At 40.5% G+C, this 27,877-nt stretch overlaps 3 protein-coding genes across 7 annotated transcripts in view; 1 reads left to right on the forward strand and 2 right to left on the reverse strand.

Annotated features, from left to right (window-relative positions):
* plekhg5b (pleckstrin homology domain containing, family G (with RhoGef domain) member 5b) overlaps nucleotides 1–10,904 on the reverse strand; it is a 76,334-nt gene extending 65,430 nt beyond the window's left edge. The window contains exon 1 of the mRNA XM_080295059.1: nucleotides 10,152–10,904. Coding sequence (XP_080151185.1) covers nucleotides 10,152–10,233 — 82 coding nt within the window. The 5' untranslated portion in view covers nucleotides 10,234–10,904. The remainder of the gene's footprint in view (nucleotides 1–10,151) is intronic.
* Nucleotides 10,905–14,284: 3,380 nt separating this feature from the next.
* On the reverse strand, nucleotides 14,285–26,461 carry nol9 (nucleolar protein 9). 2 transcript variants are annotated; one of them, XM_080295066.1, is made up of 13 exons: nucleotides 26,309–26,461; nucleotides 24,269–24,778; nucleotides 23,974–24,181; nucleotides 19,721–19,851; nucleotides 19,481–19,616; nucleotides 18,776–18,872; nucleotides 18,487–18,584; nucleotides 17,766–17,933; nucleotides 17,414–17,666; nucleotides 17,206–17,320; nucleotides 16,835–17,009; nucleotides 16,232–16,365; nucleotides 14,285–15,261 (listed from the first exon to the last, which is right to left on the reverse strand). In XM_080295066.1, exons 2-13 carry the CDS (start codon nucleotides 24,731–24,733, stop codon nucleotides 15,142–15,144), a joined length of 2,100 nt encoding a protein of 699 aa, XP_080151192.1. In that variant the 5' UTR covers nucleotides 24,734–24,778; nucleotides 26,309–26,461; the 3' UTR covers nucleotides 14,285–15,141. The 2 variants fall into 2 exon arrangements, with proteins under 2 accessions (XP_080151192.1, XP_080151193.1); XM_080295067.1 differs by lacking the exon at nucleotides 26,309–26,461 and adding an exon at nucleotides 26,030–26,175.
* A 119-nt stretch (nucleotides 26,462–26,580) lies between these two features.
* The window catches only part of zbtb48 (zinc finger and BTB domain containing 48), an 11,957-nt gene continuing 10,660 nt past the window's right edge, over nucleotides 26,581–27,877 (forward strand). Inside the window, exons 1-2 of one of the 4 annotated variants that reach the window (XM_080295064.1) lie at nucleotides 26,601–26,821; nucleotides 27,708–27,820. The gene's annotated coding sequence lies outside the window, so the exon portion shown is untranslated. Of the gene's footprint in view, nucleotides 26,826–27,707; nucleotides 27,821–27,877 lie in introns of all 4 variants that reach the window. The other 3 variants (XM_080295065.1, XM_080295062.1, XM_080295063.1) reach the window with 3 other exon arrangements.

Genomic DNA, 27,877 nt, shown 5'->3' on the forward strand with positions numbered 1-27,877 from the left:
CCACACTCCTACTCCCCCCAAAAAAGTGAAGTCACAAGTTCAAGCTAAAAATAAACCTGATGTAATCGCTATAAAATAATCAGGATTATTTCTTTAGACTTAACAAAGAATCTCAGAAAAACAGAAGACATTATGCAACTGTTTTTATAAGCTCAGCGGCTCTGCCCCTGGCTTTTTAAGCAGAACATTCATGTATAACATCCGTGGACTAGGTGTTACAAATCTGCATTCCCATCTGCTTGAGTGATTCTCACCCATCTTAAAATAAACACCACACAAAACATGGCTGAAAATGAAGGATTTCGAACAGCTGATCTGGATATCAATTGTTCCATCTGATAAATGTAAACTTTTTAGGGCAGAAATCTTGATGCCAGTGCAAAGTTTCGAAGTGTGCGTCTCTCAGCAATGCAATGATGAATGGCAGTCCTCAACCAGTCTCTGGTACTGTAAAGATAACAGCAGAAGGAGCAGTATGATGACAGCCCTATTATTGCAAAGAAATATGTTGATCTTATCATCCAGGATATTGTAAGGAACAGTTTGACCCTGACTGACACTTGTTATGCTCAGAGTTTGATAAGAACTTTGCATCATATCTGCCTGATAAGTAGCTACAGCCAGGAGATGGTCAGCATAATAAACGACAAAGGTCTGCTTCTGTCCAAAAGTAAAGGGAAAAAGAGCATTTCCATAGCTCACTAATTAACACTACTTGACAGATTGAGGTTTGTCTCTGTGCTTTGCTGGAAACCCTTCTATTGCAGTGCAAAGTGAGCCTTCACAATAAAATTCCTAAAAAGAAATATACACATGCAACAAGGGAACAAAGATTCCTTTTACACTATTGTGGTGACAGAAGTATCTATATTTTCACATGTATGTAAAAAACAAACTGGGTTTCTAAAACATATCAGGCAGTAAAAGGTTAATTTCTTCCTGTTTACAGTCTTTATGCAAAGCTATGCTAACAGCTTCTACACTCACTCGCTACTTTGTTAGGTACACCTGTTCAACAGGCGTGTGATTGGCTGATCAGATATTCAGCCAATCACACGGCAGCAACTCATTGCATTTAGGCAGGGAGTCACTCAAGATGATCCGCTGAAGATCGAACAGAACATCAGAATAAGGAAGAAAGGCGATTTAAGTAAATGTGGTGCTAGACTCCCTGATCTCAGTATTTCACCAACTGCTGATCTCTAGCTGGTTGTGTCAAAGGAGAATGTTCAGAGTTTTTCAGGCTAATAGGAAAGCAGCCACAATCCAAATAACAATTTGTTACCACCAAGGTATGCAAAACAACATCTCTGACGCAGATTGGCCATAGCAGCAGAAGACCACACCGCTGCCACTGTCAGCTAAAAACAAAAAGAAGCTTCAGTTCACATGGGCTCACCCAAATTGGACAACAGAAGAATGGAAAAACATTCTCTAATGTGACGAGTCTCAATTTCTGCTGCAACATTTGGATGATAGGGTCAGAACTTGGTGTAAAGGCCATAAAAGCATGGGTAAAACCTGTTTTTGCATCAACAGTTCAAGCTGATCATAGTGTAATGGTTTTCTTAGCACATCTTAGCACCAACATTTAAATGCAACAGCCTATCAGACTTTTGCTGTCCATCCCTTTATGACCACCTTCATGGCCTTTATACACAAATCTTCTGATGGCTGCTGTCCTTTTATAAAGATAATCTCAGACTGGTTCCTCGAACATGACAATGAGTTCTCAAATGGTCTTTGCAGTCACAATATCTCAATGCAACAGAGCACCTTGTGGATGTGGTACAATGAGAGATTTGCATCATGGATGTGCAGCTGACAAATCTGCATCAACCGTGTGATGCCATCATGTCAACATGTACCAAAATCTCTGAGGAATGTTTCCAGCACCTTGTACCATGAAAAATTAAGGCAGTTCTAAATGGGGTCCAATCTGGTACTTGCAAGGTATACCTAATAAAATGTCTATTGAGTGCATTTGGTTTATATACACCATGCAGGAAGTCCCTAGCAGTAAGAATATTTTCTAAATGCCTCAGTAGTCATTTAATCCAGTACAGCACTGCTTGCAAACCTTTAAGTTAACACACTAATTAGAGGTGATATTACTACAAATATTAATGTTAATTTAGCTACCTCCAACTAATCGTAGTAGGATAAGACAAAAATAGCAAGCAAAACGTCCTAGTGTGTCAAGCCTGAATGAACTGGCTGCTCAACAGGATCACACTCACTAAAGTATTAATGGTGTGTTGAGGAACGAGTGAGCGAGTGGCTGCAGTATGACAAGACTGTAAATGAGACTTTTGGACTGTGAGCAGTAAGGGGGGGGGAAAGTGTGTAAGTCTGAGTGTTGACAGAGGGAGTGCAGTTGAAGGCTTGTGCATGCCCATGTGGAGGAGGTTGGGGGTTATATTTAGCAAGGTGGCCCATCAAACAGGCTGAGGTTAACCTCTCACCAGCAAACTAAGAGCAGTTAAAGACATCTCTGTGTGAATGCTCAAAAAAAGAAGAAAATACAAATGATTTAGTTTCTGCCTCACCAAAAAGCAACTTCCAGCAAGACTATCCATTTCTGTTTTTACATATGGATTAATAAATTTTTAAGGAAAAGCAGCACATATTAATGTGCACATCAAACCTGCCGAGATACGTTTCAGGGTATGTATCACTCACCTGTCTTTTGCAAGAGGCACATTTCCATTCTATCCAGAGCCTGAGACACATTTCTCTACTCTTTGGATACAATTTATCTGGCTACTGTGCTTTGCACGATGCACACCACCTGCTTTGACTCCATTTTTTATATTTTATTACTTTTGTGCTTTATATGATTTGAACGAAGTTTTTTTGTTTTTCATATATAACCAGTCACACATAGGTTGTGCCAAAGGATGATGATCTCAGAGACTTCGCATTAAATCAATATTTTTGGACTCACCCATCCAAGTCATGGTTGGACAGGAGCCTAACCCAGCTGTCACCGGGCAAAAGGTGGGCCCAGTCCGGACAGGTCACCAATCTATCCCAGGGTTAATAATTCAATGTGCTTTCTGTAATGTCGTGCCAGCACTCATAACACGGACAGACACGCACACAAAATTTCATCCGCACATGTCTCCACTCTTTGAAATCAACATCAATCCATCGTCATCATCTCAAAATGAGAGAAAAGTGAAGGGTATTTTTGACTGTTGTTTTGACTATAAATTAGAGTCAACTATGGCTTTGCACACACGCACGCTACTCTCCTCCGCTTTTTATTTCATCATGTGTGTTTTGTTGGTGAAAGACTCAGCTGTGTGTGGGGAAGGTTCGGTGAAGGGTGGAGGCGAGACAGATGAGCCGTTTTACACATTTGTACAGGTTGAACAAGCAAGCGGAGGCACAGGCGGAAATATATGTAAAAGTTAAAAAACAAAACAAAACACCATGAACGTGACTTATTGGTTATTGGCAGTCTCGCAGAGGGATCACAGAACTATTGGACTATGGAGAAGATCACCAAAACATATTGTCTGTTTTCATTTCCTTTTGTCTTCAACTAAATGAAAATAAATTACGTTTCTTTATCCATCATTACTGCTGTCAGTTTGCCAGTTGGGCACCATTTGTCTGGCTACTCTGCTTTTAGTTCTTCAGTCGCTGCTGAAAGACAGTAGCCTCTGCAGGGCCTGCAGCTCTGTTAGACTGTGCTATGAGCTAAATGCACATGTCGCTATGCTAATATGCCAACAACACTAAGGTGTTTAAGAGTATAATTCAGGTGAGAAATAAAAAACGCATTTGTCGAGTGTAACACAGCCTGCAAATATCGGGTTGTGAGTATTATTACACTCTTCTGCATTTCAGGCCATTCTCAACAAATCTCTTTGATTCTGTAGTATTTGTTTAACGAGTCAAGATATATGAAGAGGTCACCTTAATTTTAGGCTACGATTTAAAAGAGAAAACACCAGTTAACTTACTTATAATTCAGTGCTAATTAGAACTGACAGGAATAGAAACAGATATCAACCACACTGGGCTGATTGTTCAGTCTGTCAGAGTCATATGCTTAATCAGTTCCTATTATCTGCCATGTTTTTCTGGCCTGGTCTTTTTGGCAGTCGTGCATTGTAGAGCAATGATGTCAAACTGGTAGCAGACCTGAGAAACAGGCGTGCCTTTTTTCCAAGCCTAACTCTTTGACTCAGAGATGTAAACCTGTCTTAGCGCAGCCTATACACAGAAATCTGATAAGGAATCAGTAACAAAATCAACATGGACAGAGATGTTATTATTCTTTGTGGATGCTTGGTTAAAAGTATTGGACAAAATAAAGTGCTGAGTCACACTACTGCTTGATAAAAAGTCAGGAGGCCCACCAAAGTTATTACAGTTCACCTTGAAGGAGGAACATTATTGTGTAGACAAAATTTATTGACACTGTATTCTGTGGTTGAGCTCAGCCTTGCAGAGTCATTCTTCCCCTAGAAACTGTAAAAGTGTCAAGATTTTACAGCAATCTTTAAATAGTTCATAAAGTATTTCATTGTAGGGCATGGAGGACTTTATAAGGCACCAAGACAGGGCGACACCTGAGACCTGATAAGAGAGAGGGTTGAAAAACAACAATTAAAAAAAAAACCAAACAAACCAGCCAACTTGTTTATAATACAATCTGACTGTTGATTCAATACATGTAGATTTAATATTCCAGTGGCCAATGAAATTAAAGCTTTATCTAAATTTACTTTAAAGTAATTCACCACAGAGGCTCATCTGCCTCCATCTCACCGTATACCTTATATCAGCGGTCCCCAACCCCCGGGCCCCCTGGGTCGTTTGGTACTGGGCCGCGAGAGTTGAGGCTTGGGCGTTTATGGTTTTCAGGGTTTTTAAATCGCAATTTCTTTAATGATTCTTATTAGAGCAGGGCGATATGACCAAGAATATTTATCACGATATACATTTGAAAATTTGCGATAACGATATAATTGACACTAGACAAAATACTTTACAACTCCACAACTTTATTAGTGCATAAAACCCCATCAATGTATTTTCACTTAAACAAGCAGCTGTTTTTTATCTGCATTAAAGTTATATAAAAATTTTACAGGTATTACCGTGAATGGTATGATATAGCCCAGCCCTAATTCTTATCGTTAACTAAGTTTTCCCGGGTCTTTTCCCCCTTATAATGAATAAATCTTGCAACTTATTTACAGCTGGGCTCGTCAGGCACTCTTTTTGGCTGCAGTGGTTGTTATTATATTTACATGCTTCCATCTCCCGTTTCTGCTCTGTGAAAGCTCGTACTTTTCCACTCTCCTTTTTCTCCCTCCCTCGCTCACAGACACATAACGGGTATGGCGGTCCATTCTCCCTGCAGCACGGACTACACTGCCCATGAGACTACATTTTCCACCAGCATGGAAACCAAAAATAGAGAGGGCATAGCCTTGTGAGACAGGAAAATGTTGCCGTGTAATCCATTCATTTCAAAAAGTAACTGTATTTTGAATACCACCTTTTTAAACGGTAACTGTAACGGAATACAGTTACTCATATTTTGTATTTTAAACAGGAAACGGCGGTACATGTACTCCGTTACTCCCCAACACTGCTCACTACCTTTCCCTTCTATCACAAATCAAGGTAAAGCTTAAAAACACGCTCGAAATGAAAACAAACCCAAACACAAATTATTTTGACCTTGCTTGAGCGCTATCATCAAGTCTTCATACACCTGAATGAGAGAAGTGAACGAGTACCTGAATTTGAAACACGAGTCGATTTTACCACATGTCTTCTGAAGATATCAAAAGCGCTGATATAAAACCTCAGAAGCTGAGGTAGAGGGGCCATCCCCAGCGAGTGAGTCATGATGAGACATGGTGTAATTTAACAGTCCATCCTTAAACCAGCAGCTCAGAGGGACAAACAACCACTCTTCAGCTTGTTGATATGAATAATCCCATAATTGAAACAATCTGGTTGAAATTGCAGAGGGGGTCTACGGTTGAGAAGCCAATAACAGAGTCAACGGGAATCAAAAACACTTATTCTTGAAAAGTACAGTTATTGTCATGGGGAAGGCTGCAATGCACATAAACAGTCATTTAAGCAGGGTGGAGGTTACACGTGTGGAAGGACACATTTAGAGATAAACATTTGCAGTTATGTTTCTGGTTAAAGAAGGTGTGTGTGTGTGTACGTGTATGCGTGCACATGTGTGACCTTTACATAGGCCCTCTAATTATCTGCTGCACAGTTTGAAGTGAGCGAGCGCACTGTTGGTCTATTTACAACATGATGAGGCCCTGACAGCGTGGAAGGGCTTTTGATCACATTAGCTGCCTTTATTTGTTTGAAGTTGGCAAAGTGATGCGGAGCGTGAATTTACAAAACAAGACTTCAATCCAACGCTGACCAATGGGGTAGATTTCATATGCAAACTGAATGAAAATGCAAAGCGGAGGCCAACAGCTTGTGCTCTGTGTGACGATGCAAAACTGCATGGACAGACTACCCCTGAAGGCAACGATCAGCGCACCAACCGAATTGTGAGCCTAACAAACCTGCTTCTGACTGAGCGTAAGAAGGGAAGCGTATCAGCTTCTGTTCGTCATTGATCATTTAAAAGTGCTCCAATGTGAAAAGATCTTTGAGAGAACAGTGGGGAAAAATAAGCCCTTAGCTGACAGCAGGTTTATGACAATGACTTGATCTGTGGCTATAAACAAAAACACTGACACTGCAGTAAAGTGTGCAAGGCCACAACACCTGCTCAGTGTGCATACTGTGAGTTTCCCTTATGCCTCTCAAAGCACCTGAAATCAATGTTTTTTACATTTACAATAGATCACGACTTAAAGGCAAAGGCTTTGTTCTCATCAGCTCATCAAGCGCTCACAGCAAGAATTAGAAATGCTAAGCATTTAAGAAAAATTATGGTTCCACAAAGTGACACAATGACTGCTTTTGTTATGACAGTGTTGCATTTCGCAAGTTTTTAGAAAAAAAACAAAGCATTAAAACACAAAAAAGAACAGTAAATGCACTGAGGACTAAAAGCTAGTGGAGAAGATAATGTGGAAATGACACACTGTCTATTACCAGAGGAAGAACAAGAGCAAAGACTTCAAAGGGGAATCCCCCTGCAAAAGAAATAGGGCAGTAGAACCACAACGGTCAAATATGTGGAAAATCTGATGGTTGTACATGAAATGAGAAAAGTTTTGGGTCACAGGACCTTCATGAACTCCCCTGCTGTGGGTAAATCAACAAGCAAGAAGTGGAGTGCAGAAATAATTAGATGCAAGGAAGGAAATACATTTTCTGTCAGACACAGGGAAGGGAAAGATTGCATAAGTGAGCTATTGTTTTTCAGTACAGTCTGCAATGCAGATCACATTCAACTAGAGACAAAAGCTAACTGTGTTTACCAATATTTACTGTAGTACCAAAAGAGGTCAACTTGCAGTCATTGCATTTTAGCAAAAAAAGCCCAAAAACTTTTATACGTTCAAAGAAAAAAAAATACTAGGGTGAGCTGGAGCAACACACAAGAAATTTGAATGATTATGTTTCTGTAACTGAAGGAAAGAAAGAAAATAAGCAGAGCGAACCGTGACTCAAAATGGCATCAGGAGAAGACATGAATGCAGAGAGGGAAAAGGAGAAAGGAAATCACACTGGAACAACAGAAAGACAGTTTAGAAAAGGAAGTTTAAACTGTAACAAGCCACGAGCCAGACAAACACTAATACGCACTCGCGCACACACTAACACACACCGTGGCACATGCACGCAACTTTCAAAGGTCTGGTCAGGCTCCAGATGTTCCCTGAGAGCTCTGCAGCTCAACATCGGGTCCATTTAGCTGCTATTCTAGACCCATTTATTATGCTAAAGATGTTCTGATTTAGATTCACGTCTGAGCACTTCCTGGGCAAACGTCATCTGCCAGCAGAGCTCATTTGATATGATCAAAAGCACCATTACAGCTGTTAAAGGAGGCTATTGGTAAGATATATTTTCTTGCCGTTTTAAAGGTGAAGAAAAAAAACTGTCATACATCTTCTCATGAGCCTGCATGGGCAGCGACTTCTTGAGGGCTCATTTCAGAAAGGAAATTACAGAATCCATCTGTAGATGAAGATCATGCGGCATGATAAAAAGCCCCAAAGTGTCTAGTGTTCTGTCAATGGCTGCAAAAGAATGGCCTCATCTTGGAAAGCCACAGGGCCGCCAAGTCCTTAAAGTACTCAGAAGAAGATAATTTCATCATCTGTAATTTCTAATTGATCGTGAGATATGATTAAACACGGCTACTAAAAATACTGTTTCCACTGCTGTTCAGCATTAACGTGCAAACCTCAGCTCTGAAGTCTGTAAATCACTGAAACCACTTAAGTGGACAAAGCAGCTGGTGAATTATTCTGTAACCTTAATGAAGTGATTAAATTTAAAGAAACTGAAGTAGAAATTGGACACACACCTGTCTCGAGGATGTGTGGCTCTAACAAGAAAACATTTACAGGCATTTTTCCACTAATTTCAAATATTAAATAGACTTGATGATTAATAGGGGTCGGAATCAGAGAGTAACTCATAATACAACACTATCACAATGTGTTATCCATCCAAGTGGCTACCACAGACTAAAGTCTAACCAACTTGAACAGCCTTTGCCGTTTGTGGACACAGGTCTTTACCCCTTGAAAGCCTACTTGGAGTAACCTTTGAAGCTTGCACCAGAAGTTTGCACCAGAAGTTTGCACCAGAAGTTTGCACCAGAAGTTTGCACCAGAAGTTTGCACCAGAAGTTAGCGAGGGTGGTCTCTGCCCATGCAGCTACCCTTGGAAATACATGGAAACTGTTCTTATGGCCATCGTACGACATTTCATATATATATACTCAGATGTCAAACCTCGTCATTAAGGGTACAGGCGAGGTCGTCAGATATTGCTTTTATGAGTGGAAGAGGTAAATTTCAGCCTCTGACCTCTGACATCAGTGAACATCACCGATATGGCTGTACCGATAGTAGTCTGACATGAACCAAACAAATTAGGCTCAATCGACTGAAAATAAAGACATGCGAAGACCACACTTCTACATTTACGGTCAAGCTTTGCATGAACAGCACATGATGCTGTAATACTACGAAGCATTAAACCAATATGTCCTTCCCACGGTTGACATCTTTTGGGATTGATTTGACATCCCAGCAGTGAATAAGTGCACACAGCAGAGATATTTCTTCAGTTTTTGTTTTGTTGTGGACAACAGAGACCAGACTAGACATCTGGCCCCAGATTAGACCAGTGTGTTTAAGACAGACTTAAGACTCCGGTGGCCTGGAACACTGAAGGGTTCCAGACTCAACCAATTAAGGCTGCTAAACTTTAACTCCGTGCATACTTCACTTACTGCATGAACCCATGAACTGCAAACAGTGTACATGAACATGTAAAGTCTATAAAGGAGAGGGAGAGCGAGAGAGAGCTAAACTCCAAGGACATCAATCTGATAAGTCTTCAAAACTAGAAGCGTCAAGTATTCATTTTATTAGGTTTCCATCAATAAAAGCTCAACGAGAAACTAATTTGCAATTTACCTGAGTGTGAGAAACAGTTAGATAAACTCATACTGCTAGAAAGGTCGTTGCACGTCTAAATTATGAGCAGGAAAGAGTGGAGGAGTGCATGAAAAAAAGAACTGCTGTAAATTGTACTGTCTGGAGATTTACAAGAGGTAATATCCATCATCTGAGTGTATACTGAGTTGTCCCAAGATCCTTTATCAGGTGCATAACTTCAGATCAGAGTGTACTGTCCTGTCTGACTGAAATATTCCTGCCTCCAACTGGGATAATTGCTCAGGTCACTTGCCAAATCCAGCCATTGACTTTGATGACTGGAGGAAAACATGACACAAAGAACTGCTGCCTGACGATCAAAGCCATGAGAGCTCCTCTCTTCCCCTTCCTTTGTGACTTCTTAAAGACAAACTCACAGTGAATCACACAAATAAGCATGCTGATCACTCTGAGGTGGTGACTTATCCAACATTATCCAGCTGCAGACTGAGCAGCCGCTCGAATATTAAGATGGTGATCAGTCAGTAGCTGACTTCATGAATTTTTACTTACTCAGGCGTAATCTGAGACCAAGCCAGCTCCTTGGTGGCGATTTGTGCAGAACTGAATTCATGGTCCACTTGTTTGGCACCATCTAAACATACAATCCTTCTCGAAATCCTCTCCCGCACCAACTCCAGCTCCTCGCAGGTCCGTCTGTCGGTGTGGAAGGCTCAGCGCTGATCAGCCAGAAAAATGTTTAATTAGCACATTTTCATTTTCCTCTCATTCCCACGGTCGACCTCCTCTAAAACGCAGTGCGCTCACACTGGAGGATCTGCTCGGCGGCGAGCACAATGCTGTTCATATCACGGCGAATGCGCGGAAAAGAGTGGCAAAAAGCATCCCTCGGTGCACACGAACTAAAGTTAACGCTGGTCTAACGACTAGTGAAGCACAGCTGCAGGTTGGACTGTGCTCTAAATGACCTGTTGCTGTGTGCACGCGTGAAAGGAAAAAAAAAAATCCTCCCAGCGTTCACCGAGCAACGTCTGTTGGTGAAGCTCGATCGGTGCAGGAGTGGGATTACGAGGAAAAACCGTCCCCTGGTCTTTAAAGCTGCAGCTCAGTGGATGGATTTTCTTCTTAACGAAACTTTACACAACGCTCGGGTGAAGTTGGATTGTCCGCAGTCTCCTCCGGCCGCCTTCTCTGTTCAGACACCGGTTCTCGTCCATTCATTCATGGAACCTGGATCCACAAAGACCCAGTGCAGTTTCTCTCTCTCTCAAGTGGCGCAACGCCACCGCTGCTGCTGGAGGCGCCAGAGACACACATGCAGTCAACAGCAGCACAGAGCAGAGGTTCATTCACGCTTTCAGTAAACTTGTCACATGTAAACAGTGAACACGAAACAGCATCAGGTGTTGGCTCCACCTTGAAAACGGCAGGTGACGAGAAAGGAGAGCGGAAATCCCTGGGACATCCCAACCCAACAAAGGCTACACCTTTCTATAGTGGGCCCTCCAGTTAATGTTGTGCCTGCGAAACCTTCTGTTTTTTATCAGAGGCGTTTCCAGTTTTGGGTGTTTTTTTTAATAGGGGTGCGCCTAAAACAAAGCAGCACTGGGTGGTGGGGCAAAGGAAATGAAGTAAAGTCGGTGTAGACAACACTGGGCAAGGTTTTCTGACTCATACGCAGCCTTGTGTCCTTATACAGATGGTATTAATTTAAAAAAAAAAAGGTGGTGCATAAGACCTCAGACAACTTTATGTATTAAAACCGTTTTACAAAACTATAAAACAAGTAGCCTATTAAATAAAAGCCACAGTAATAGTTTAGCATTAAAATGTACTCAAATAAGCTAAAGTAACTGAGGTAAAAGTAATTGTTTTGGAGCACATGTACGTTACATCACTATTGGTTTATTAATGTGTATAGCGAATTAATGTTGCAACTAGAAACTATTTTATTTACTTATATACTTAAATGTAGCTTTATTTATATTAAGCCAGCATCAGTAGTACCAGAGCTTTAAAATACATGATGTGAACTACAAAGTACATTATTTCCAATAAGAATGCTGTGGAATAGAAGCGGAAGGTAATAGAGAACTGCTTAATGTACAAGTACATTAAAACAGTACTTCTGTAAAGTATTACATCACATTTTGCTCACTGGTTCTATCTATGCTCTCTTCCAATGGCAGTGGGCGTTGCAGGATTAACTGTCCTTGCCTCACTGTACTCTCATGCAGTAACAGTGGTGGTGAGTTGGGGCACCAGGTCAGTTAGCGTTAATTTTAGTGCTCCCTGGGACATAAACACTGCTTCTATGGAATCACCAGTTAAATAGATGATAGAGAAACTTTTAAAAAGTCTGCTGATTGCAGCAGTGAATATTTTTCTATTAATATCAATACAGATATCGAGTGACATGATGAAGACTATTAAATGTACCAAAACTAAGTAGACATCAAGTATTCATGCTAGCTACTGTGAAAATCAATGTAATCAAACAGTCTAAAGAATCTGTAATTGCATGCATGTTTACATTGAATGTGAACAACACTGTCTCTACATTGTTGTTGTTGTTGCAGGAAGAAGATGAACATCACATAAAGAGTGAGGCACGGATTTTTTTGTGAGGAAAAATACAGCAACGAAAACAGGATTTGTGCACAGCTTTGCCTTTTGGCAGGTGTCCTCGATACTTTTCTGGTTGATGTTCCAAGTTTTAACCAGATCAAGAACCTCACCAACTCTGCCAAACCCACCATAGGAACCAAAAAAAACCCAGCTCACATGTCCCATTAAAACAAAAACTAAAATTTTTATACTTAACTGGACTGCCAAATGTTTTCCCTTTAAAAGTAATGAGGTGGTGTGCAAAATGTAGACAATATCGGGAAAATATGACAATTTCAATTACTCAGGCTGATGTAATAATAGCCTGTGATACGTTTCTATTTGATTTTTGATTGAAATTGAAATTTTGGAGGATTTAGTTTTTGGGGGACGGGGCACCAAAGAGGAAAGACATCAGTAGTGATCTTATAGAAACGTTGCTGCCATCAAACCTGAGACGAGTTATAAACTCATTTCCAAATAATTTTTAGCTCATCATTATTCACAAGTGAAAAATATTCAAGACAGTTGACAATCACAGCAAACTCACCACAGTGTCAGAACATACAATGCTCGGAGAAACTGTATAAATCCCAAGCGCTACATCTCAGACTCTTTGGGCCTTTATCAGCATGTTAAATGTTAATGTTCATGACAACAGAATTAGAAAAAGACTGAATGAGTATGGCTAGTTCGGGAGGGTTACCAAAACAAGCCATACTGCCATGTTCTTTAAAGAGAATATGGCAGGACAGCTTAAGTTTGAAAAATTACATCTGAACAAACCACAAGATTCTGGAGCAGCGTCCTCACTTTGGACATATTTGACCAAAGTGGAGATGTTTGGACACAATGCACTGCACCAACCAAACACAGCACATTTGCACCTCATAACAACTGTCAAGCTCGATGGTGGCCTGATGATTTGGGCTTGTTTTGCAGCCACATGACATGGGCACCTTGCAGTCACTTTGAGTCAACCATGAGCTCGTCTGTGTACCAAAGTATTCTAGAGTTAAATATGAGACCATCTGCTTGCCAGCTAAAGCTTGGCCAAAATTGGTAATGCAAGAGGATAACGATCCCAAGCATAGCAGCAAAACTACATCTGAAAAAGAAAAAGTCAAGGTGTTGCAATGGCAAAGTCAAAGTTCAACATGATTAAGATACTGTGGTGGGACCTTAAGAGAGCTGTTCATAAACAAATACCCACAAACCTCAGGGAACTGAGGCAACATTGTAAAGACTGGGCCAAAATTTCTCCACAATGCTGTGAGAGAGGGATAAAGTCATACAGAAAACAAATACTTCAATTACTGCTAATGAATCATGGGTACACTTAGTTTTTTCACACACCAGTTCTGCATTTTGACTTTTGCAAATAAAAAAAATGGCATAATTATTAACATATTTAAACTTTTGATAGAACAAATTGATTTTTATTACGTCCTGATATGCAAAACCTTAGAACTGAAAAAGGGGATTGCATCTATGTTATCTTAAATCACATTTCTGGTTTATTTGTTTTTTGAGATGAGTGGCATGTGCACTACTGATGAGACTTTTCATGCATTTAAATGTACTCTGAACTGAAATATATCCCACCAGTTTCATGTAGACTGCCTAGTGGCACATCTACAGTGGGCTCTGGGTTGCATGAGGTCTAGAGGAAAACATCTGACGTGACAAAGCCGAAACAATGACTCTGCCAAAATGTAGCTGTGCTGCGTTTGTGCGCTCCCACCCTCAAATAAAGAGGCGGGCAACAGTGAACAAAGACGAGCGAGGGGGCAGAAAGGGGATGTTAAAACAGCCCACTTAACAAATGAGCAATTCTCCACTGCGTGACCGGTTGTTTACGGCCGAGTCCTTACAGTCCTTCCACCGAGATAAGATAAAGGTCAGCCTTCGTGCAGCAGCATCTCGGTCCAGCGATCTTCTTCCTTAATCTTAATTTGCATCGTAAATTCATTACGAAACATTATAGTTTAACAGAATTACAATCTTATTACAGGCTAGAGTTCTGCTGTTCAAAACAAAGTGGCTGCTGCCCCCTTGAGGGGAAAAAGCCAAACATCTAGAAACAACAAGCTCTTTATTTTCATCCCACACAGGTCAACATAAGGAACTGTAAACAAAACCTCTTGAATGGCCTTAAGTAACAAATGCAAAAGAGGGCAATAAAAATGGAGACACTTCTGTAAAGGCTTTGATTGGTGTACAAACAACACGGGCATTGTCCTTGTTGGGTTTTCTTTGCAACGTCAACTGAGCTCACGTGAAAGACGTCTTCATAACTGCATCCTGTCCTCTTCTTTATTTTTTTGTTGAATGGAAGGGAAAACAACACGGAAAGCGCCGGCGGTGGATACTTTATAACAAAACAGCTGCCAACATGGAAAACTACTTGTCTGGATCAGGCAAAATACTGCACACAGTGATAAATTAAATTGCTATTAAACCATTTGAACTCTACATGGATATATGATTATGATATTTAAATATCAAAGCAGCTGTAACAACCACCATTCACAATGCTCTAAATAGCTGGTGAAGGTAAGAACCACATAGTCTGGAAACAAACTTGCTTCAAGTTTATTATCTGGCAGGCATTTAAGATTTGGAATGTCATCCACAAAAAACAAAAAAAAGAAGAAAAAGAACCATCAAACGAAAGCTTTGACTATAACGTGTCGTGTTATTTTACTGTCCATGTGAGAGAAAACACCTAAGCGCCTTCACAGCATCAAACAAACATACAGTTTCAGGTTCCAAGATATGGCAAGGGCTCTCAAAAAAAGAACTCCAGTAAGGTCAGAGTATGAACCTTAAAACAAAAGTAAGAAGTGTCCCACCTCAACCTCAGTTCTGTACATTCAAAGGCCAGCGCTGACTGATGGGGAAATGTAAAGGGCAATAAAATGCTGCAGAAATGTCACTGCATCTCCACTTGACTGGGCCTCGTCATTCCCTTGAAGACTCGCAGCTTTCCTGCTCCAGTGAGATCAAAACTGTAGTCTGTAGTAACATAGGGCATCTCCCCATCAATGCCCGGCTGAAATAGAAACAAAGACACTACACGTCACAATAGAATAGTAATGTCATCTTTAGATATAGTTATACACAACTGAGAACTTTGGAACTCTGAATGTAAATAAATGTAAATAAAAACAGAATGCAACTGATTTTATTCACAACAAATCAAAGACAAACATATCAAATGTTTAAACTGATACATTTTACTATTTGATGAAAAACTGTTTTTTAAATCTGATTTTTAAATTTATTGGCAGCAACAGATCTCAAAAGAAACTGGGACGGATGAACAAAAGTTTGGAAAAGTAAGTAACACTAAAAAGAAACAGCTGCAGCAAAACTGTAAAGACGTAAAACATCTCATGTGATAGTCGGACCCTCAGGAAGCAGTGCATTAAATAAAAAAGGAAGACATAATTCTGTCAAGGAAATCACTACGTGGGCTTGGACACTTCTAGGAATCACTGTATGTGAACACAGTTCACTGTGCCATCCAGGTTAAAGCTCCATTATGCAAAGAAGAAGCCATATGTGGACGTGATCGATCAATGTCACCATCTTCTCTCATTTAAAATGGACTAATGGAAAAGTGCGTCAGATGAACCAAATTTTGGCTTTTTTGGAGGGGGGAAAACATGAATGCCATGTCCTCAGGTACCACCTGGGTTGTTATTAGTGCTCCCTTAAAGAGCCTTCATCTCTAATGCTATAGAGGTGCACTTGTGCCTAGAGATGAAACAGCCTGCACATCTGGAAAGGCAACACCAGTGCTGCAAGGTCCATACAGGTTTTAGAGCAACACATGAGCCCTTTCAGATGGTATCATTTTAAGGTGGGGGGGCCTGCATGTTCCAACAACACAATGCTTATTAACTGCATCTATTATAACAACATGCTTTAAAGTAGAACAGTCTGAAGTGACTTTTCAGCAACTGAAAACATTTTTGATAACATGAAAACAAAATGAAAAACATGAAAAAGGATCTAACCTGTGTTGTGAAGATACAGGAAGGCATTGAAATTGCTCCCAAGAGGAGACAGTTGACTTTACGAAGAACTGACGGATCTACAGGTGTCAGCAGGAAGTACAGACCCCGTGCCATGTCAATACCTCGGAGGAGCCCTGGAAGACAGTATCAAGTAAATATAACGACATATAACGACTCTTTAATTCTCAAATTGTCAAATGGATTTGGGTGCCCTGGTCTATTACATCTAATAAATGTGTTTCTTTATTCCCGATCTTAAGAATTGAATCTGGTGCTGAAACTTCAGTTTATGGAATAAAGTCTTCACTACATAATCTACAAAACATTTTCAGCTCTTCACAAATATTTTTATTTCCTTCCTTCCTAGACTTTTTGGATCCCCCCCCCCCGATTAGATATAAACGTATTTTTCTGACCAGTTACTACAGTTAAAGAAAGAAAGCTTCAATAAACTGAAAAACCAGTTTATTGTGGCAGTAACAATAACTTGAGCTTTTTAAAAAAAAAGATATCAGCAACATACATTTTTAACTTGATAAAAATGTTTCAGTCAATGAGGAAGTAAAGCCAAAGTCAACACAATAACTCAGAAAGGACACTTACCAAATCCCACACATGGGCAGATGGGTGCCTGGGAAAGAAAGACTGGACCTCCCTTGCTTGGTACTTTTTCTGCCAGGCAGCAGAGTCCTACCAGACTACCATTGGAAGCATGAAACATGTGCGAGGGCACCACATCGCAGTGGGTAACACCTAACGCAATCGCTGTGTGTGGAACCTGTGGGTTTAGCAAGAAAATTGTTAGGTGGTTGCTTAATAAATATAAAAACATCTTTAAAAACAACAGTTTGCAGTTTAAGGAGGTTTAAACCAAAACTGGAGCATAGACAGCCATTTCTCCCTGATTTAAATGTCATGAATTGTATTCATATATGTATAGACTGTGATCAGAGAGTCATGTGCTTCTTGTGTACCTGGTATGGTGTGAGGCTGTGCAGAGGTCTGACTGGTCCAGGGTCCGGACACTGCAGCTGACTCAGATAGGCCAGGAGAGACAGATTTCTCAGCTCATCACTACGCTGGTGTTTCCTGTCAAATGCAGCGATATGAGATGTAGCCAAGAGTCTGGAATAATGTTTTTACACCAGTATATTAATAATGGTGGTGCAGTGGTGTACTTACGCTGTTCCTTGACTCCCAACTCCTTGAAACTCTGCTTGTATACTAATGTGACTGTAGATTCTTGGGGGGCTGTGGCTTTCTGTAAACTCATCCAGAGCGGTCTGGGCGGGTGGGTGAGTCTGAAAGCCATCTTCCGTTCTCAGAAAGTCTGGAGTGAGGGCGGGGCACTGATTGACACCACTGTGACTGAGCTGGACAACATGGGAAACTGGGAAGAAGCGGATCATGTCAACCAGCAGCTTGAATCCAAATCCTGTGAACAGACACACATTTAGAAATTTTTATTATTATTAGTGTATTTAAATTCTCCTACATTGTTTCACTGATGTCACAGAAGGCAGCTCACACTGACCTTTGACCCAGCCCATGGTGTTGATAATAATCGGAGCCTCTCTGGTCTGGGATCTTCTGCACCATAAGGATTTAAGAGATTCCATATATCGATCCAGGTCTGAGTTGCATGATGACTGACCGTAGTAGATCATGTGGTCTGGAGTCTGCTGATGTGTGAAAGGAGGACCTGCAAAGCAGATCATTATACGTCTTTTAACCCACTCTTACTAATCAAGTAGGAGTCAGAAATGAAGAAAACACTATAGAGGCTGGTTCTGCTGGAGGTTTCTTCCTGTTAAAAGGGAGTTTTCCTTCCCATTGTCGCCAAAGTGCCTGCTCATAGGGGATCATATGATTGTTGGGTTTTTCGCTGTATGTATTATTGTAGGGTCTACCTTACAATATAAAGCGCCTTGAGGCGACTGTTTATTTGGCACTATGTAAATAAAACTGAATTGAATTGAACTATAGAGGCATAATTCTACACAAAACCCACCATAAAATAACAATTTTGACATCACATTTTGAATCACACATGATTCTCACATGTTACATAGGTTTAAAAGAAGCTGAAAGGCTAACACTTTTACTCCTAGACACAGGTGGACTGGCTGTGTCAGTTTCCAATCTTTAATCTAAGGTAAGCAAGGAATGGCTCTTCCAACACATTGTTGTTAATAATTTAGCCCCAGTTGTAAAGATGTAAAGATTTTGAACATATAATGAGGATTGAAACATACCTAAAAGGGGTTCTCTGACAGTGAGGAGAGACAGGCAACCAGCAGGGGTGAATTCTGTTTGACCGAGGTCACCTTCCAAATAGTCGACACTAGCAGTGCTGAAGGAAAACAAAACATATCGTTATTCTCCACTTTAAATGACCCACAGAGATGTTTGTAGGCTGTAAAGACCCTTGTGTAAATGTGAACCAAAGCAAACTAAACATTACAATAAAGAGAGAGGACCAGAGCAGGACCAATGACATAGTGAACAGGACATTATAAAAACTGTAGTTAGTGAGAAACGTACTAATTCAGCAAGGTGTTAATGAGCACGCGAATAAATGTTGACTTTCCAACATTCTTGGTCCCACACACCAGGATAACAGGACAGCCATCTATGTCTCCTGTCAATGAAAAACATGTCAGGTTTTCATGAAAGCAACCAAAGTGAGCATTTTGTTTTGGTATGTTCTTATCACATAAACGTCTGTGGTTCGATTCAGTTACAGAACAATTCTGCAGGACTCCTACTAAGAGTGAAGAGCAAAACTTACACTGACTATTATATTCTGTTTTTCTGCTGATCACTGTTAAACCAACACAATAACTGTGACTGGTAATTCTCAGCAACTGACCAACTTACTGTTAAAGCCCTAAGAGTGTGAAACACTTTCTACTGAAGTCAGTTAAGTTACATTTGGTATCTGTTAAGTTCTTATATAAACTCTTTTAGGAACACTGATAACTAAACCTCCTTGTTTGAACTAGTAAATGTAGTGGAGTGCTTTTCTATCCTGAGCACTAAAAGCGCTTTGCACAACTTCACCCAGTCGCACACGCACTTTCTTCTACACTGTTTCCTATCGAACATTCACACACATAAATGATTATGATACAATGAACTTTATTCAGTACTGTTCTGTGTGTGTGTAAGGGTTACAAAATAAATAAATTTAGCCTTGTAGCATAAAAGTGACTCGTGTATAATTTGGCACATCTAAAAGTGGGTTACCTTTGCACACACTGACTAATGTGTTGAGAGCATGTCTGTAGCTCTTCGACATTTTCAGCCCTTCAATGTAGCTGTCGAGAGGAATCATACCCAAACCGTTGAGTGGAGTGTCAGGAACAGCTGACATGAGTTCAGTCTACAAACAAGCAGGAGAAGCTTTTCAGATTCTGCATGTAAATTATGTTGAAATTTGTCTGCTTTGCTGACTAAATCCAAGTGTGAACATATCTGCCACCTTACCATCGGGTGGTTGAACAATTCGCTGAGATCTGGAAAGCTGGAAAGAAACCGTGTCATAGGCGTCTCGATGGGCTCCAGCAGGATGATGGATGAATTTGTCGTTATGCTTTTTAACAGCTTCTTTCGTGATGCTGTTAAAAATGCATATTCACAGCAATTAAAAGTCAGAAAAACACGTTCTAATACTATATATTCAGCATTTAACTGATAGAGCTATATCAGTGTCTGTGTTTTATGATACATATGCCTTTATTAAAACTTCCTTTCACAGAAAATAACGCAGAAAAAGATGCTCAGATTAAATCAGAATCATCACAGTTTCTGTTTAAAATCATATGTGTACATGTCACAATTGTTACAATTTATTTACAGTTTAGTCGCCATGTTTTTATACACCACTTTGCATTTAATCATTAGTTATTATTAATCTATGGCTCTCTCCCATAGCATGTCTTTTATACAGTCTTCTTCCCCTATTAACCAACCGGTCATGGCAGATGGCTGCCCCTCGCTGAGCCTGATTCTGCTTGTTTCTTCTTCTTAAAGAGGAGTTTTCTTTTCCACTGTCACCAAGTGCTTGCTCATAGGGAGGGTTATCTGCTTGTTAAGGATTTCTCTCTTTTATTGTAGGGGCTTTACCTTGCAATATAAAGGGCCTTGAGGTGACTGTTGTTGTGTTATGGGGTTATATAACGTTATAGCTGCACAAACTACAGTTTTACTGTTTTCACACATCTTCATCACTAGTTTGTCTCATATTTATGACTCAAACAATAAGCACTCAAGAGTAAACATCCTCTTTCAGTGTGAGTGTGCACAGAAACTGAAGCAGAAAGCCTGGGCTAATGGAGAAAGTTGATGACCACTTTTTTAGAAATGCTTCACAAGACATCCTTTAGTTAATTTTCTATTGTTTACATTTCACTTAAGACAGTCTGCGAACATGCATTGCAGTGCAACAGGTGGGGTAAAGAAATTATAATTATTATCATATAATTATTAGCTTAAAAAATCCAGACTTTGCCGAAAGAAATATTTTTAAATCCAGGCAGGTATATTATGAGCATGGAGATAAAGCGGGGAGGCTCCTTGCACTTCTGCTCAAACAGCGGTCAGCTGAGCGCGTGATTTCGGGAATTGAAATAGGTGCTGATTCGATATCTCACGACCCCCGAGTCATTAATGACCAGTTCAAATATTTTTACTCCACCCTATATCAATCAGAGGTGGGCAGTAATTCATCCGAGATCTACTCGTTTCTTGACTCGCTGGATCTTCCCAAGCTCTCTCCGGACGCTCAGTCGCCTTTGGAACAGCCGTTGTCGATTGAAGAGATAACGAACGCTATTAAATTATCTCAGACTGGAAGGTCGCCAGGTCCGGACGGTTTCCCCATGGAGTTTTACAAGGAATTCTCTTCGAAGCTCACACCTATTTTAGAATCAGTTTATGCTGAATCTTTTGCTACTGGCAATCTGCCGCAGACGCTTACCCAGGCCACGATCTCAGTCTTACTAAAGAAAGATAAAGATCCTGTACAGTGTAGCTCATACAGGCCAATAAGTCTTTTGTGCTGTGACTATAAGATTTTAACCAAAACTCTTGCACTACGGTTGGACCCTATTATTTCCACCATTATTAATGAGGACCAAACGGGCTTCATTCCCGGACGGCAGTCATTTTTTAATGTGAGACGACTGTTTAATGTGGTATTCTCCCCCCATTCGACAATACAACCGGAAGTTATTCTGAGCCTTGACGCTGAAAAGGCGTTTGATAGAATCGAATGGTCCTACCTTTTCACAGTTCTGGAGAAATTCGGCATGGGACCTACTTTTTGTAGATGGATTAAAGTCCTATATTCAACGCCTATGGCTGCAGTCAGGACAAATGGTCTGATTTCGGAATATTTTTCGCTCTACAGGGGGACGAGGCAGGGCTGTTGCCTGTCACCCTTCCTGTTTGACATTGCGATCGAACCGCTGGCAATTGCTATCAGATCTGATGAGAGGATTAAAGGTATATCCAGGGGTGAGGTAACTTATAAAACTCTGCTTTATGCTGATGATCTCCTTTTGCAGATATCAGACCCAATTGGGAGTATGCCCCACCTTTTCCGCTGGCTGCGGGAGTTCAGCAACATATCGGGGTATAAGGTTAATTTATCAAAATCTTTACTGTTTCCATTGAACAATCTGGCAAAACAGACCACTTATGACGATTTGCCTTTTAAAATTGAAAATGACAAATTCACATATTTGGGACTGGAAATAGCTGGCTCGATTAAGACTATTTTCCAGTATAACTACAGGTCTATTCTGGACAGTACTAAATCTGATCTGGGTAGGTGGTCAAAACTTCCACTTTCGCTGGCAGGACGGATAAATGTGGTGAAGATGACTGTAATGCCCAGGTTTCTTTATCTATTCCAAATGATCCCCATCTTTCTCCCCAAATCCTATTTTGCCCAGCTGGATCGCTTTGTCTCTTTGTTCATATGGAACAAAAAACCTGCACGCATAAGGAGAGCAAGCCTGGAGAGAGCTAAAGCTGATGGTGGTTTGGGCTTACCTAATTTCTTATTCTATTATTGGGCTGCTAACATTGTCAAGCTGACATATTGGATAACCATGTTTGCGGATGGGGAGGGTCCAGTCTGGGCAGATATGGAACTGAGAGCTACACTCCCAATCTCTCCGATTTCGATCTTAACTGCCCCTCTCCCACTGAATGTCAAAGCATCTGGGCTGAACTCCAATTTGGTGGTTCAAAATTCAATTAAGATCTGGGGTCAATTCAGGAAACATTTTAACTTGACAAATACTTGTAGCTTTTCTCCGATAATGTTCAACCATCTTTTTACACCATCTCAAATAGATCATTCATTTGCAGTCTGGCACAGAAACGGTCTGGTTTTCTTTCAAGATCTCTTCACTGAGGATGGCTTTGTCTCATTTAAATATTTGTGTGAAGACCATAACTTACCAAAGTCTCACTACTTCAGATACCTTCAGGCTCGGAGTTTTGCCTCTAAATTTCTCCCAGGGTACCCGTCTCTGCCCTCTAAGGACCTACTGTATCTAGTTCTTAATGTGAGTCAGCCCACTAAAAGAGCAATATCGAAGATTTATGCATTGATTCTTGAAAGCTGCCCTCATACATGGGACAAACCTAAGGCGGCGTGGGAAGGGGAGGTTGGAGAACTCATGTCAGAAGACATCTGGAAGAAAGCCATACAGCGTATACATACGTCTTCTCTCTGTATTAGACATGGCCTGATTCAATTTAAGGTCGTCCACAGGCTCCACTATTCTAATGACAGACTGTCTAAACTGTACCCTGATGTTGCACCGAATTGTCCTAGATGTGATTACTCTCCTGTTTCTTTGGGGCACATGTTTTGGTCATGTCCCTCCCTGTATGGTTTCTGGACATCAATTTTTCAATCACTGTCAGCTATATCGGGTGAAACACTGCGGCCTGACTCTTTGATAGCTATCTTCGGTGTACCTCGGGAAGAGCTGAGACTCTCTCCCCTCCACAAAAATGCAATAGCCTTTGCCTCGTTGCATGCCCGCCGTCTGATACTGCTGAGCTGGAAGGCGTCGAACCCTCCTTCCTACGTCCATTGGATTAGAGAGGTGATGTTGGGATTAGCTCTGGAAAAAATTAGGTATACCGTGCGCGGCTTGGAGAGTAAATATGACAAAACCTGGTCACGGTTCATAACTCATGTCAAGAGTCTGTCTTTTGCCTGATTTATTGTTCTTTACTTGTTGGTAATTTATGCTCTTGCTCTCTTCTCGGACTGCTGTCCATAGTCTCCTCAATGCCCGTACTTTGACTGTTGGGATTTCTTTATTCCCTTTTTCTTCTTTGTTTCTTCTCTCATGTGCCGGGGTCCGGCTGTTGGTGCTATAATGACTGTCACAGATTGGTTTGAGTGTTTCTCCCCTTTTTTTTTTTTTTTTTTTTTGTGTTGTGTGTATTGTGCTTCCTGGTTGTGGGGATGCCACCTGGATGGGGGTGGGGGGTAGGGTTCGCAACTTTTGTAAGAAATTCTGGACTGTTTTGTTGGAAAACTATAAATAAAGTTGTAAAAAAAAAAAAAAATCCAGACTTTGCAAAGAGAAATAAGGTCTAGCTAAGTAGAATTCACAGTATTTTTGCCTATATAATATGAACTCTAACCAATCAGACTTCCTAGTGCTATATTTTAACTTCAAACATAAAAGAAAAAGTGTGCTGCTCACCTTGTGGAAGATACTTTTGGAGGATGTGTGATGCCTCGTTTCTACTTTCCAACGCTCTGATGCTTTCTAATCCTCTTATACTCAGTGGACAATGTGATGCTGGGGAGAAAAGCGAATATGACTGCTGACCCTCTTCGATGGTAAATCCCATAACTTCTACACGACCATAAAGACAGGTCAGAAGGCACTTCCCGCGGAAACACAGCGTCTGCAGGTAAGACATGTTTAATCACAGAAATTAAATGACATCAGATTAAACATCTACATGTCCAACTAAAAATCAACTGACGCATACCTGATCCTTCTGCATGACAAGTACTGTGCGGTTCTCTTGATCGTCTCTCTGCGCACAGTGATGCAGAGCCTCTCCCTCCAATCTACCTCTCCGGACATCCTCAGTGTTATCTGAGGTCTCCATACCATTCCCATGCACTGACTGGGAATACTCCTTCCAGTCCTGTGAGTCATCTGAGTCATTGTCCATGGTAAACACTGAGCTTCCATTAGCCTGAGCATGTGTCTTCTTAATTCCAGACTCAGAAGAGCTATTCTTGTGGTTAGAGACAGACTTCACTTTATTTTTCAGCCTCTTGACAGATGTTTTTTTCCTTACAGACTCCTGGTGCTCCTTCACCATGCTGATCACCACAGGGCTAGAGTTTACATTAGAGAAACTGACGGGAGGTCTGCACCGTTTTCCCTTCGCATCTTTCCACTTGTGAGATTTATGTTTTACCTCTGTGTGTTTGTTCACTTTCATGATTGTCAGCAGTCAATTAGGTAAAAGAAAAATGAAAAGGTGAACCTGCAAAGAAAAGGATGCACTTCATCAACTTAAGAATAAAGAATGGAAACAAAGCATTTACACTCAAGCAATTATTAGTTTAGTTCTGTGGAACCCATCTAGTTTACTTAAAGAGCAACTTTATTTCATGGCATTTAACCTTTGCACAGAGATTTTTATTGTAATAATATGATAATTATTATAATAATCTTCAGTTATTTTTAATAAGTGTTCATCTATCCCGATGCCTGGTTATTTGTGCATTGAAACTGTTGCAGTCAAGTTCCCTCTATGGTGTTAAACATCAGTATTAGCTTCCATCACAGGTAGCAGACAGTTTATGCTTAAGCTGACTTGTCTGCTTATATCTTATTGAGTTCAGTTAAATCCACAAAGAGCAGCAAATGTCAGAGGAGCAGTGGTGCAGGTCAGCTGATCACAACACACGCAGAGGAGCTGGTGAGTGAAAGGAGAATGGTGGCTAAGCTGCCATCCCTGCTGGACAACATCTCCCACGCCATTCAGGAGACTCACAGCACTGAGCAGCTCCTTCAGTGGTAGGCTGCGGCTCCCACATGATAAAGGTTATCTTATCTTAAACAAATCTACTCAAGCTCACAACACATGTTTTTGCATTTGTTATTCCTAAGGGACATTTTTTCCCCAATGTTGTAGGCGATATTAGGGTTTGTTTGTTTGTTTGTTTTTTACATTTAATCTAACTTGAGTATTTTTCACCTCTTGGAGTCACTTTATAAGACTCTTAGAGTCTTTATAAGACAGTAAGACTGTTTGTATTATGTTTATTTTAATTTTAAAATGACAAGGCATAGAAATTTACATCAACACTCCATCATTTAAGATTAAGTCATGCAGGCTCAGTTTCATATGCAGGTTTACAGCATTTATTCCATAGACCAGAAAATCATACTAAACAAACATTGAAGGCCACTTACAAAAACCCACGTGCAGGCTCAAAAAGCCCATGAACACAGCTGCACTACTTCAGGTTACTCTTTGTTTACGTTATTCTTTTAAAATTGTGTTTACAGTTTCAGCTGCTGTAACACAGGAACTACTCCACGTTTGTGATGAATACAGTACATCTTCTCTTAGATTAAATAATCCTGTTTATAGTCTTGTTTTAACATATCCGTTAGCCAGAGCTAGCTTTCTTTTCCAGCCACAGCTCAATATAAATGAAAACTAAAGCCAAATATGTCGGTTTTCCACAATCTCTCAAAATGTGAACAGAGCAATGAATAAAATCACCTTCACGCAGTATGACAAGAATGCAACCTCAATTTTAAACTTGGGTTGAAGTTATCAAGACCAACTTCACCTAACACCGCCTCAAAAACTAGCATTAGCTGCTAGCTAACGTTGTTGCTTCCCGAGAAAACACTGTTTTAAAACAGATGGCACAAAGCTGTAGTTATAATCCCTGTGCCTTGGCTGCGAACATGCACAAGTAATGTTTATAATTATCTTAAGAGACACTAAAGAGCTGGTCACTTGTTATTGCAACGGTGCTAACAGGCTAATACTTACATGTGTGAGCCGCAGATAGACGCTGAGTCCGGATGGTCAACTATGACTTTACCCGAAGTGTTATTATCTGCTAAAAGAAGCGTCTAACAACTTAATTAACTTTTTTAGTTTTTTTCCCCCCCAATACGTCGATAATATTACATACAAATGGAGCTACGAGTAAGAATATGGTTAGTCTCAGATTGTGATTAATCTAATCGTTAATATTTTAACATTGTACGATATAAAACATTCCCGGAGTGCGGTCGCATAAACAGCGTCACATCCTGTTTCACTTCGCACTTTTTAGGGGCCTACAAGAAACGAAAACAAGGTGCACGAAGCTAGGTTTTTTCTGTTTTATCACTCTGGCTCATGTGACGCCCGGATCGTGTGCAGGTTACAGAGAGGCCCGTCGTGTTTAATCGTGTTTTTAATCGGAAAGTCAAACGCGAACTGAAGCTGTCTGTTGGACAGCGCGCTAAGGGAGCGTCTTTAAAGAGATGTGCTAGGAACTAAACGTGGAAGTGCAAAGTGGGTGAGAGTTTGCAATTATTTCACGAATGCTTTTTCGAATATGAACACTGAAAATGCACTAGGGTATGTTTAGACTTTATTTTAAAGGCAGCTCAATAAATGTTGTAAATATAAGGACAATAATTTAAATCTAATAATTATTTAATTTGTCCATCTAATATTAAGAGCGATGCTCAGTACATACTTTAAAGTACAGGGTGGGCCATTTATATGGATACACCGTAATAACATGGGAATGGTTGGTGATATTAAAGTCCTGTTTGTGGCACATTAGTATATGTGAGGGGGCAAACTCCTCAAGATGGGTGGTGACCATGATGGCCATTTAGAAGTCGGCCATCTTGGATACAACTTTTGTTTTTTTCAATAGGAAGAGGGCCATGTGACACATCAAACTTATCCGGTTGTTCAGTCTGACGTCACTAGCCGTGTCTGGGTCTAAACTCCGCTGCAGGTCCATATATCAAACGATCACTATGGCATTACTGAGAGTTGAAAAACTGTCTAAAGTCTTTCATCTTTAATAAAATGATCAGCGTTCTGCTCTACCAGGTGTAACAATTGAGTTTAACATCCAGGCATCCATGAAAACGGAATTTATGACATTTAACGGAGTTAGAAGTTAGCAGGGAGTTAGCTCGCTAGCTTCTATCTAAATACAATATAGCATGTCCTGACTGCGGGGTTTTGGAAACAAATTAAAACGTACAGCTCTGTTATCACTTCCAGCATAAATGAAGACAGAAAACTAAACAGCAGTAACGTTTGTAGGGTTACTGAAGTTGGGCTAGCTGGTATATAATGATGTGCTGCGTGACCGCTAGCGACACAGCTATGTTAGCATAATATAAACAAGCTAACTTTTTTTTCCACTCGATAAAAGTTACCGTGAGTGTTCTCGGTGGTCAGGAACAAATGTAATCGCATGGCAGGATGCTGTAAAAGGACCAAACTTCAGCCAGGAGAACAACTGAGATAATCCATCCACAATACGAGGTTAGTCATTCATATACTGCTGCATGGGCTGGGCTGTAGTTACACCCTAAGGTTTTA

Source organism: Astatotilapia calliptera, chromosome 20 (assembly GCF_964374335.1).
Source record: "Astatotilapia calliptera chromosome 20, fAstCal68.1, whole genome shotgun sequence".
In the NCBI taxonomy this organism is placed as follows: domain Eukaryota; kingdom Metazoa; phylum Chordata; class Actinopteri; order Cichliformes; family Cichlidae; genus Astatotilapia; species Astatotilapia calliptera.